This window comes from Salvia miltiorrhiza, chromosome 8, assembly GCF_028751815.1.
Source record: "Salvia miltiorrhiza cultivar Shanhuang (shh) chromosome 8, IMPLAD_Smil_shh, whole genome shotgun sequence".
NCBI lineage: Eukaryota > Viridiplantae > Streptophyta > Magnoliopsida > Lamiales > Lamiaceae > Salvia > Salvia miltiorrhiza.
The window spans coordinates 28,973,295-28,986,965 of record NC_080394.1 but is presented as its reverse complement, the minus strand read 5'-3'; the positions used below and the strand labels follow the sequence as shown (position 1 = coordinate 28,986,965).

General features: G+C 34.6%; 2 protein-coding genes across 2 annotated transcripts; both read right to left on the bottom strand.

Moving 5' to 3' along the window:
* Nucleotides 1-1,107: 1,107 nt before the first annotated feature.
* LOC130997506 (3'-5' exonuclease-like) lies at nt 1,108-7,499 on the bottom strand. The gene is made up of 2 exons (XM_057922842.1): nt 6,736-7,499; nt 1,108-1,154 (listed from the first exon to the last, which is right to left on the bottom strand). The coding sequence occupies exon 1, from the start codon at nt 7,463-7,465 to the stop codon at nt 6,854-6,856; it is 612 nt and encodes a 203-aa protein (XP_057778825.1). The 5' UTR covers nt 7,466-7,499; the 3' UTR covers nt 1,108-1,154; nt 6,736-6,853.
* A 2,883-nt stretch (nt 7,500-10,382) lies between these two features.
* Nucleotides 10,383-12,619, bottom strand: LOC130998288 (3'-5' exonuclease-like). The gene is made up of 2 exons (XM_057923720.1): nt 12,529-12,619; nt 10,383-10,939 (listed from the first exon to the last, which is right to left on the bottom strand). The coding sequence occupies exons 1-2, from the start codon at nt 12,617-12,619 to the stop codon at nt 10,383-10,385; spliced, it is 648 nt and encodes a 215-aa protein (XP_057779703.1).
* Nucleotides 12,620-13,671: the final 1,052 nt, after the last annotated feature.

Sequence of the window (13,671 nt, the reverse complement as noted above, 5' to 3'; positions counted from 1 at the left end):
GACAGCCGCGATTTCTATCAAATTTCTGGGACAACCGCGATTTGTGTAAGAACCCTAATTAAAATGGGTGTCACCAAGGTGATTTCAAAATTTAAGTCGACGAAACGACGTCATTTTTGGTGTTGTAATGTGATACCAAAACAACGTCGATTCATACACCGGAAAATCGTCCACGTCAACAAAATCCGACGGCCACGTCACCACCGATCAAAGTGTTAGTCAACGCGGGTGCAAATTGAGATTAAATTGAAAGGTCATGTGCAATATGCAAATCTCAAAATAGTTCGTGTATTTTCCGGCTATTAACCCTTTTTTTTAATACTAATACCAAAAGATGTGATTTTAAAATGTAGAATTAATCAACTAATATTAATAATTATAAATCAAACGTAGTACAAATTTTTTTCATACATCAAAGCTAATTCACATGCTAGTAGTTTAACAAGATGATATGCAATAATTTATAAATAAATCAAATGGGACATAAAATATGGTACACTGAATCTCATTCCTTGTGTAAGCGTACAAAATTTATTGAATAGTGAGATTTATTTACTTTGTTTGAAAAAAACTAATTACTCATCCCTACCCGCCGCCCACCCACATTCTTGTGTATGCATGCAACAATAATTACACATTATATAGTTATATTCAGTATTATTTGGTGACCAATCATGACTATCAATGTACTACTGCTTGGTGAGATGAAAAACTCGATTAATTATTATGAAAAGTGTATGAATTTATTACAGCATACATATAGGCCCTTCGATCGACTAGAAAAAAGAATGGAAAATTGATGATCAAATGAACAAAGACAATCCAGAAAAAAAGTACTATATGATGTCTATATCAATATGGAGAAGATGAAAGGAAAAAGGAAGAGCAAAACTTGATGAAGATGTGTTAAGATAGGAAATTAATAATAACATAGTAACATCTAAAGTCTAATATCGGGGTTTAATAAGATTCCATACTTCATGCATATATATTAACTTCAAATTGATTCCTTCATTCAAAAAAAATTACAAACAAACGATACACATGATATATATATTTTCATCAATATATGTAAAGCATATCTAATAAGACAACGGGGATGTATATGAACACAACAACATGAAACTGAAAATATTTAAATGATATAGCAGCATCTATACATATATAAAAGCTGGTCCATCTAGCAAAAAAAATTTCCCGTACTTTTACTCAATCTATTTTTGGAAAGTTGATTTATATTTAGAAAGTTCACTAATTCATAGGATGATATATATAAGTTGCGGGGCCCACTTGCTACAATCTATACATTGCTCTTTTATATCATGCAATTTATAGTTTTGTGAAAAATATCCTTTATTTTTGTGAATTTATATTTTTTTAGGTAAATTTATATAAATATCCAATATTTAAAATTTAAAGTCACCAATATTTTTCAGTGTGAATTTATATAAATTTTGAAATATATATATATATATATATATATTGTGAATTTACCCGTGTGAATTTAAATATACAATATTTAAAATTTAAAATCACCAATAGTAAATTTATGAATTTATACTTAGAATTTATATTTTTTGAAAAATATCCTTTTCTTGTGAATTTATATATTTTTAGATAAATTTATATTGAAATATCCAATATAAATTTATAGTTTTGTGAAAAATAATCAATTTCAATTAAATCTTTTGTGAAAAACATCTACTCCCTCCGTCCGCCAAAATTATGTAAAATTGCTTGGGCACGGGATTTAATAAAATTGGTGATGATTTTGATGTAGTGGAGAAAGGGTCCCACCACTTTATGAGATGTGTGGTTGAGATTGAATTTTGAGTGGGTTTTTTGTAAATAAAGAGTGTTAGTAAGGATAAAATATTAAAGAGGATGGTGGGACCATTGCCATAAAAGGAAAGTGACATAATCTTGGCGGACGCCAAATATAGTAATTTTTACATAATCTTGGCGGACGGAGGGAGTAATATTTAAAATTCATAATATAAATACATATAAATTGCATGGGATCTTGTAGTCATTTGCAAAAGTGAATACTCCCTCCGTCCGCCAAAAGTATTCCACAATTACTATATTTGGCGTCCGCAAAAAGTATTCCACTTTCCTTTTTAAGCCATGGTCCCACCATCCACCTTTATATTTTATCCTTACAAACACTCTTTATTGACAAAAAACTCACCCCAAATTCAATCTCAACCACACATATCATAAAGTGGTGGGACCATTTCTCCACTACATCAACATCATCTCCAATTTTATTAAACTCTGTGCCCAGCCAAAATGGAATACTTTTGGCGGACGGAGGAGGTATTATTTTTCATTTACAAGCAATTTTTGACTATAGATTGTTTTTCAATTCAAGAGAATAAAAACTTATTTACGAACTCTAGCAATATCTCATATTAATTCTTACTGATTTACACGCTAAACAAAGGGATTCGTATGCATGATCAATGGGATTTTTTGTATGATCTTCATAGCTAGACGATGAAGAAGCCTTATTTCAAAGTATGCATGGCGTCAAATTTGTGGGGGGGGGGGGGGGGAGAGAGAGAGAGAGAGAGAGAGAGAGAGATAGAGAGGGTGATAGAGTGAAATGTGTAATTTGACAACATTCCTTATATATCTCCAAAAATGCAGCAACTTTTTATTATAGGGTTAAGGTGCAGATAGGCCCCTCAAGTGGAGGCCCTTAGAGCGTTTCAGTCCCCTTACTAACTGTGTGTGCAGATTGGCCCTCGAACTCAAAAAAATGGTGCAGATCGCCCCCTCTGACTTAACACCGTTATGGGCCGTTAGTCAGAGGGGGCGATCTGCACCGTTTTTTTGGAGTTCAGGGGCTAATCTGCACATTTTCCCTTTTTGGAGTTCGGGGGCTAATCTGCACACCGTTCATTAAAAAAATCACATCTCATCTTCTCCGACCAACTTTTCCGGCGTCAATCACCGTCAGATAAGGAAAATTACGAAATCAAGTTCCCAAGCCCCAAATCGGGAATTCCAAATCGGCGTCATTGCTCCCAAAAATCACATAATCGAAATGGAAACTCGAATTCTCCATCGAACGTCACCGCCCCCCAATTGCAGAATCACCCCCAACGAATCGAACTTCGCCTCGCCGTAGGCGGTGATCGTGACCCCAATCGAGATCGAGATCATGTTGGCCATGGTCTCTGATTTTGAGGCGTCCTTCTTCAATAGCACGCCTATAGTGTAGATGGCGACGGGCATCGTCGGCCTTTATCACCGGATTTCGCCGGATTTGAGAGAAAGAGGCGACTTCTTATCAAGAAAAGCTAGGCGACTCCTCATCGAGAAAAGCCAGGCGGCGGGTTCACCGGATATTGCGGTGGCGATTTCCGACGGAATGGGAGAATTAGGGCTCGTCCTTGACGCTAAGCGTGTGCAGTCGAGCGAGCTCCGAGGTTTAGGGCCTAAGAGAGAAAGAAAGGGGCGACGCCCTCCGCCAGCCTCGCCGGAGCTTGAATCAGCGACAACGACGATCAAATTTTGAGCGAGAGAGATGAATTAATTAAAAAGTTAAACGGTGCAGATTAGCCCCTGAACTCCGAAAAAACGGTGCAGATCGCCCCCTTGACTAACGGCCCATAACGGTGTTAAGTCAGAGGGGCCGATCTGCACCATTTTTTTGAGTTCGGGGGCCAATTTGCACACACAGTTAGTAAGGGGACTGAAACGCTCTAAGGGCCTCCACTTGAGGGGCCTATCTGCACCTTAACCCTTTATTATATCAAACCAAAATCAACTCCATTGTCAAAGCATCTCATTTAATATAATATATTAAATATATAAGTTTCATATATATCTCCCATGAAATGTGCATCCTCATGGCCTATATAAACTAACTTTTCGTGTTAAAATTTTACTTACACTCCCTTCTCATTTTGATATTCGTCATTTCTCTATACATATATAAAAGCTGGTCCATCTAGCAAAAAAAAATTCCCACACTTTTACTCAATCTATTTTTGGAAAGTTGATTTATATTTAAAAAGTTCACTAATTCATAGGATGATATATATAAGTTGCGGGGCCCACTTGCTACAATCTATACATTGCTCTTTTATATCATGCAATTTATAGTTTTGTGAAAAATATCCTTTATTTTTGTGAATTTATATTTTTTTAGGTAAATTTATATAAATATCCAATATTTAAAATTTAAAGTCACCAATATTTTTCAGTGTGAATTTATATAAATTTTGAAATATATATATATATATATATGTATATATATATTGTGAATTTACCCGTGTGAATTTAAATATCCAATATTTAAAATTTAAAATCACCAATAGTAAATTTATGAATTTATACTTAGAATTTATATTTTTTGAAAAATATCATTTTCTTGTGAATTTATATATTTTTAGATAAATTTATATTGAAATATCCAATCTATCTATCTATACATATATAAAAGCTGGTCCATCTAGCAAAAAAAATTTCCCGCACTTTTACTCAATCTATTTTTGGAAAGTTGATTTATATTTAGAAAGTTCACTAATTCATAGGATGATATATATCTATACATATATAAAAGCTGCTCCATCTAGCAAAAAAAATTTCCCGCACTTTTACTCAATCTATTTTTGGAAAGTTGATTTATATTTAAAAAGTTCACTAATTCATAGGATGATATATATAAGTTGCGGGGCCCACTTACTACAATCTATACATTGCTCTTTTATATCATGCAATTTATAGTTTTGTGAAAAATATCCTTTATTTTTTTGAATTTATATTTTTTTAGGTAAATTTATATAAATATCCAATATTTAAAATTTAAAGTCACCAATATTTTTCAGTGTGAATTTATATAAATTTTGAAATATATATATATATATATATATATATATATTGTGAATTTACTCGTGTGAATTTAAATATCCAATATTTAAAATTTAAAATCACCAATAATAAATTTATGAATTTATACTTAGAATTTATATTTTTTGAAAAATATCCTTTTCTTGTGAATTTATATATTTTTAGATAAATTTATATTGAAATATTCAATATAAATTTATAGTTTTGTGAAAAATTATCAATTTCAATTAAATCTTTTGTGAAAAACATCTAATATTTAAAATTCATAATATAAATACATATAAATTGTATGGGATCTTGTAGTCATTTGCAAAAGTGAATACTATTATTTTTCATTTACAAGCAATTTTTGACTATAGATTGTTTTTCAATTCAAGAGAATAAAAACTTATTTACGAACTCTAGCAATATCTCATATTAATTCTTACTGATTTACACGCTAAACAAAGGGATTGGTATGCATGATCAATGAGATTTTTTATATGATCTTCACAGCTAGACGATGAAGAAGCCTTATTTCAAGGTATGCATGGCGTCAAATTTGTGGGGGGGGGGGGGGGGGGGAGAGAGATAGAGAGATAGAGAGGGTGATAGAGTGAAATGTGTAATTTGACAACATTCCTTATATATCTCCAAAAATGCAGCAACTTTTTATTATATCAAACCAAAATCAACTCCATTGTCAAAACATCTCATTTAATATAATATATTAAATATATAAGTTTCATATATATCTCCCATGAAATGTGCATCCTCATGGCCTATATAAACTAACTTTTCGTGTTAAAATTTTACTTACACTCCCTTCTCATTTTGATATTCATCATTTCTCTAATCACAAGCATGCCGACCATGTGGTCTTTAGTAAAAAACTTGCAACCAAATAATGCCTGATCTACAATTAAAATGAGACTTGTGCGTGCATACAACCGCTCATCTCAAAGCACCAACAATGTTATCAGCTATGAGTGTATTTTTCATGATCGTGAGGTAACAATTCTCTATTCACTAAACTATTACGTATTTAAGCATTTTTGCAACATTATTATGTTTTTTTAATTTAGTTGTTTTTTTTAATATAGGGTGACCACATCCATGCTACACTTGATCGCACGTTGATCCCCAAGTTTAAACATATCTTGAAAGAAGACAGTGTTTATGCCATAAAAAAAAATTTGGTGATGCATGATTCCAACAAAAAGTATAGAACAACGACAAATGTCTACTATATTAAATTTATTAATAGTAGTCATATAGTTGAAATTTATGAAGAAGGTTTTCCACGCCAACTATTTAACTTTGAAAGTTTTAAAGAAGTGGCCTCCATTGCAATGACAATATGCTATTTGGTAATGTGTTTATTTCATTATTTCCTTATACATGCATATTCAATTGATAAACTCAAAATTCGTATTTTTATAAACTCAACATTTTGATATATCTACATTATTGGTATGCATTTATATATGTAGATGTAATTGGTGTGGTTTATCACAAAGTAGTTAAACTGTACTTTGCAATGATGGAAGACAAGTTGAAGGGATCTGAAATTTTGATATATAATGAAGACAAAGTAGAATGTTCGTCTACTACAAATGTTATATATAAAGAAATTTTCCAAAATTTATAATAATAAGATGAGAAGTTTCCAATTGTCTTTTCATATATTATAATTTTTACATTGATTTTTATGTAATTAAAAATGATAGTCTTAAATATATTTTAGTAGTAATATAATTGGTATAACAATTGTATAATAAAATATTTTTAAAACTCATTTATTTTAGAGATTATACAAAAATGTCTTCGAGAATATGTTACAATAAAACTTTAACAACATATGTAATCCCGTGCATCGCACGGGTAAAACACTAGTTCTTAATATATATTGAAAACTCCAATACTTAATAAGCTGATCAAAACGCATGCAAGCGCAGCAGCTGGTAATTAATTAGGAAAGACATAATACGAAATAAAAGTAAAACATAAATTAAAGCTCGTAAAGCAGCTTATGGCCAATCTTGTAAGAAGCAAAAGCATCGATGCATGCATATTCAACTTGAGCTTCACTAAGCACTCTGGCATCCCAATCACTCCTGCACACGTGCAACGGCTTCGCCATGTACAGGTTACACACTTCACGCGCCAGATCCTTCAATCCTGGCCGGCTAAACCGACAGGGCCAGCGGGCCTTAGCCGCGGCCCGAACGTCCATGGTCCGGCTGCAATCCAGCCCGTACTCGTTCCTCAACTTGCTCACGTCGTCTTCGACTTCGACCCCGACGAAGGTGAAATTAGGGTTGAGGAGAAAGGCCTTGATTGATTGGGGGATTTGGTCCATGTAGAAGAGCTGCATGATTAAGCACTTGTTGTTTATGCAAAGTTGAAGGGTGGCTGACTTGTTGCTCATGTAGGGGATGTGGTGGGGCCGCCACTCAACATCGAGGCCGACCACGGCGGGGCTTACGCCGTAGAGGGCGGTGATCCCGCGGACCCATTCGGAGGCGGTGGCGGCCTTGTCGGTGACGGTGGTCTCGATGGTTGTTCCGGCGAAGGTGACATGGTATTTGGAGGTTCTAGGGTTGAAGGAAATTGAAGACATCTTAATTAATTTTTGCTTGGTTGGTGTACATGCATGTGTGATCCTTTCCTGCCCTATTTATATAGATGCATTTTGGTGAAGGTGATGTTATCGAGAAAAAGGATTAAGTCCACGTTTGGTTGGATGTTTTTAGAGGTTGGAAAGGGAATCATGTAATTGAATTCATTACTTGTTGTTTGGTTTGGTTAATGAGATAATCATTACCCTTACTTGAGGGTAACCCAATCACCCAATTTGCTACCACTCCCTCAAAATAGAGGGGAAACAAAAGAAAGAGAATCCCTTACTAATGTTTCCTTTCCATTGTTAAACCAAACACTCAATAAAAGTAATGATTATTGTTACCATTTCACTCCTTTATTTGATTCCATTCCCTTTCCATTCCTCTACTTGAACCAAACGAGCACTAAATTGAAATAATGATCGAGTTTCATTTTTATATTGGAGAAATATTAGATAGCAATGCATGCAAAATGTGGAATTAATGTAGACAAATCGCTCTAATTTTCTGTACCGGCATTCGTAGATATATGCATGCATGTATAGTCTATAAATAAATAGGAAAAAATATCATTTGATAATATATAAGCGCGCGTGCGCTCGCTCAAAATTATAAAATAATGCAATATATCTGTTAATTACAATTCTATCATGTCATTTGATTTTCGACCAGCACTCAAAGAACGATGATATTCTCAACCACAATTTATTTATTCTGTATAAAATTGAATGACAAGATAAGATTGTTAATAATATTTATAATATAAATTTTAATTTATATAGCTGTTCGAGCACAATTCTTGAAAAACTTCAAAAATGTAAAACAGTGTTTTTTCCATGTAAATATCCATTTGAAAAGAAAGGGTGTTAATTAAGAGACTTGATTCATTTCCTGACTCTTCATTTTAGTGGAGAAATCAACCGTCAAAATGAAGATGAGTGAATAGTGATCGTAAGTCGTGCTTTCGTTTCATTAATCTATTTGGGAAGTAGTGTTTCATTAAAGAGTAGTGCTATTTGGACAAAATTTGTCCGGACAAAAATAAGGTTAATTTTTTTTAAAAATCAATTTATTTATAAATTTTGATTCAAGTTTGAAAGGATTTAATTAGCTTTATTGTTTTTTCTATATTGTAATTTTTTCATAATTTTTTAACATTTTTTTTATTTTTTGTTATTTTATTTGTAGTTTGTGTACTTTAAAAATAATAATAATTAAAAAGGTTATTAAAAAATTACAAAAAAATTACAATATAAAGAAAACAATAAAACTAACTAAATCTTATTTTATTTTGAATCAAAACTTTTAAATAAATTTATTTTATAAAGTATTTAACTATATTTTGTCCGGACAAATTTTGTCCAAATAGCATTATTGTTCATTAAATTACACAAACAGAATCTTTTGGCCACGGCTGAGGCGCAAAGAAATAAATTCTTATTTTCGATATTCTGATTATTTTTTCGAAAATGCAAGAGTTCATTAAAATTATTAGCCTATTTCATTGGGAACGACCACTTGTCTGATAAACAAAATACTTTAATATATATATTCCTATATATTATACTAGTAGTAATAATTATCATCAGCCACGTACGTACAATTTTAGGGGGAGACAATAATTATAAGTAAATCAAATAAAAAAATTGAGATATAATTGTATTCCACGAATTTAATTAGAGCGCAGTTTCGTACGTTCCTCTGCATGCTTTAATTTACCTTCTTTTTCTTCTTCATTTTTGCTTTACGTTTGGATACATTTTAACATGAATTTGTATTTGATCGGTTTCATTAATTTCTCATCCATTAACGATGATAGCTGGTTCTTTACACATATAAATCTTGTTTAATTACATTTTTTAGGGGGTTTAGTTACATTATATTTATGTAACTATCTTAGTTACTTTTACGATCTTTTCCAAGATTTTTAAATTCAAAATGAAAACCTCAATTTGTCCATTTTCTATGTAACCGGCCGGTGTATACACAATCTTTTTATGTGACCATATGCACGGACTAATTAAAGCTTGCCTTGTCATTCGACATCCATATATCATTTTTTTTATTTTTTTTGAGGAAATCTATATATACATCCATTTATTAATTCGTATATTTCACACATTTAATTTGACTTAAATTTAAATTATACCCAAGCGTTTCAAATCTTCTATGTAAACAAAAATAACTTTTTATATGCTTGACCAAGTTCTTTTCGGCACGAGTTTTAAGAAATTGATATTTTATGTGTTAAAGTGTGATAGATGTAAAAGTAAAAAGGTTAATAAATGATAATTTTTTTGCCATATAAGAAAACTGGTCAAACTTTGTGGAACAAACCAAAAAGAAAACTTGATCATGCTCCGTAGGATGAAGGGAGTAATACAAGTCACAATTTTAACTTGAGCTAACAGTAATATTCTAAGGCCATATTTACAATTAATTACTCAACTTTTACAATTTCAGCTTTTATAGTTTGAACATTAATTATAACATGGAACTCAAAAACATAACAACTTAATTACTAAAGAATAGCTAGGGGAAAATAAATACGCTCAACAAGGATATATTCAGATAGTGCAAAAAAAGAAATAGAATTTGAGTTAACAAAAAAGAAAAGGTCGAGAGAGATAAAAATGTTTGTTTTAAATTATTTGGTCATATATAAATTAATAACAACATAAAGTAGGTTTTGCGAACTTATATATCTATTGCAGCATACATACATACATGTAAATGCACTCAACAACATGAAACTGCAAAAATTCAAATAAAATAAGCAGCATTCTTAATTAATATAAAATACATTCCAACTCCAATACATAATAAGCTGATGAAACGCATGCAAGCGCAGCAGGTGCTAATAATTAGAAAAGGAAATACATATATATTAGCAAATAATTAAAATGAAAACATGAATTAAATCTCAAGAGTGAGCTTATGGCCAATCTTGTAAGAAGCAAAAGCATCAATGCATCCATACTCAACTTGAGCTTCACTAAGCACTCTGGCCTCCCAATTACTCATGCACACATGCTTGGGCTTGGGCATGTTGAGGCCACACAATTCCCGCGCAAGATCCTTCAACCCGGGCCGCCTAAACCTATGGGGCCAGCGGGCCTTAGCCGCGGCCCGAACGTCCATGGTCCGGCTGCAATCCAGCCCGTACTCCTCTCGCAACTTCTTCACATCGTCTTGGACTTCGATCCCGACGAAGGTGAAATTAGGGTTGAGGAGAAAGTCCTTGATTGATTGGGGGATTTGGTCCATGTAGAAGAGCTGCATGATTAGGCATTTGTTGTTTAGGCACAGCTGAAGTGTGGCCGACTTGTTGCTCATGTAGCTGATGTGGTGGGGCCGCCACTCCACGTCGAGGCCCACCACCGCGGGGCTGCCGCCGTAGAGGGCGGTGATCTCGCCGGCCCAGTCGGAGGCGGTGGCGGCCTTGTCGGTGACGGTGGTCTCGATGGTTGTTCCTGTTGAAAATAACTACAAAGTCAAGAATAGCAGCATCCAAAAGTCAGAAATTGCAGTAGCCAAATCTCCATGTATCAGTCAAATATTAACCAAGGATCCCTTAATCATAGGGATCCTGGTATGACTTTAGAGGAATGTAATACATTATAAAGGGCTATTGTATTCTTCAGAAAACATAAGAAATACAATAACAATCTTTGGCTTCTCTTTATTTTTCTACATTATGATGATACCATGTTTTAACATGGTATCAAAGCAGGTTCAACCCTAGGAACTCAGAAACGAATCGTCATCGTTCATAATCCAAAACCAAAACCGTTCCTAGCCAATTCACCAAATCAAGGCAGCCCCTGTTCTTCATTTCCTGAAAAAAAAAATGCCAGGAGAGATTGAAACCATAAACCAAACAGATTCAAATAACCCAAATCCAAACAGAATCCACAGAATGGGTCGAAGAGACCCAAATCCAATCAACTGCAATTTCTGACTTTTGGATGCTGCTATTAATGACTTTGTAGTTATTTTCAACACTCCCCCTCAAGTTGAGTACACCAAACCCTCCCACTTCTCCTGAATTGCAAAAAGAGCCCCACTTTATGCAAACTACCCCCCTGGATTTCCATAAATTACAAAACCACCCCAAACCTCTACATAATACTAAAAACACCTCTCAATTATGTAGAAATTCCCTAAATACTTCCGCTGCATATCAAACCTCTTGTGATAATAGGGATAGAGATAAAGGGTGGATTTTTGATTGTGGAGCCACTGATACAATGACTTTTGATAAAACTGATATTATTAAGTCATCAACATCACATCGTACGCATGTTCAGACTGCAAATGGTGATTTGACTCGTGTTAAAGGAGCCGTAACTATAGAAATTTCCCCTACTTTAAGTCTCTCAAATTGTCTTTATGTCCCGTCTCTTTCACACAAACTCTTATCTATTAGCCATGTTACTAAAGAGCTCAATTGTACCATGCTTATGCATCCTCACTTCTGTTTACTTCAGGATATCAGAACGGGGAAGATTATTGGGCGTGGCACTGAGCGGGATGGATTGTACTATGTGGATGAGATAGCTCAACAAGGCAAGGTGATGCTGGCTCACGGAACTGCTGACCGGGAAGCCTGGCTTTGGCACCGTCGGTTAGGGCATCCATCCACGGGTTACCTTAAACTTTTATTCCCTAACATTATGCAAAATAATACTTTATCTTGTGAAACTTGTGTTTTGGCTAAAAGTCATCGACAACCTTTTAAACCCAGTGATACTCAAGTCGATTCTATTTTTTCTTTTGTTCACTCTGATGTTTGGGGTCCTTCACCTGTTGTCGGGGGTCAAGGGTTTAAATATTTTCTGCTTTTTGTTGATGATTGCACTAGAATGACATGGACATATTTTCTCAAAAATAAATCTCAAGTTTTTGATAAATTTACTCATTTTTTCGCCATGGTGCAAAATCAATTCCAGAAAAATATCCAAGTCCTTAGAACTGATAACGGGGGTGAATTTGTCAATCATAACATGCAGAACTTTTGTCAACAAAAAGGGATAATTCATCAAACCACTTGTCCCCATACCCCTGAACAAAACGGTGTTGCCGAACGAAAGAATAGAATCTTGCTTGAAATGACCCGAGCTATGATGATTGAGTCTAAGGTACCCAGCCATTTTTGGCCCGAAGCTGTCGCAACCTCAGTTTACCTTATAAACCGCCTTCCCACTAGAACCCTCAAACTTCAAACCCCATTACAAAAATTATCCACTTTGGCCTCTGTCCCTGTTACTCTCACTCTTCAACCCCGGGTCTTTGGTAGTTCTGTTTTCGTTCATATCCCTAAGAATGAACGGACTAAACTTTCTCCTTGTGCCATTAAGTGTGTGTTTGTCGGGTATGGTGTTAACCAAAAAGGGTATAGATGTTACAATCCTAAAACCCGTCAAATCCTAACTACCATGAACTGCGACTTTCTTGAAACTGAGTATTTTTACAGTACCCACCTTACCAGTCAGGGGGAGAGTGAGATCAACCTGTTAAGTTGGTTACCAATGCCAGGCCCGGAAGCAGACCCAACAGAAAAAGTTAGCCTTGCCACCGAGCATGTTTCATCCACTCCAGAACAATCTAGTCCGCTGCATGAGCCTATATCTTCTCCGCCACTGATATCTGAGGTAAGATCTTCTGAACCTACTATTGTGGCTTCTGATTCTGCTGATAATATTTCTCAAGTCATTGAAGAAGAACAGGAGGATAATACAGTAGATGGAGATACTGGGAGATATGTGCTACCACCCAGGAGTAATCAGGGTGTACCTCCTAAACGGTATACCCCAGAGAAAATTGTGAGGAATTCGCGATACTCAATTGGGAATATCGCCAAGGGAAACTTGTCCAAAAATGCCACAGCCTATGAAGCGGCCTTATATGATGAGGAGATTCCACAAACAGCAGAGCAAGCCCTGAAGATCGAGCATTGGAGAAATGTTATGAAGAAAGAGATAGGAGCCCTAAACCGGAATCACACATGGGAGAAGTGTCGGTTGCCAAAAGGGAAGAAAACTGTGGGATGCAGATGGGTTTTCACAATCAAACGAAAACCCGGTGGATCTATTGAGCGATACAAAGCTCGGCTGGTTGCAAAAGGCTACACACAAACATATGGGATCGACTATGCAGAAACTTTCTCGCCTGTGGCAAAGATGAACACTGTCAGGGTGCTCCT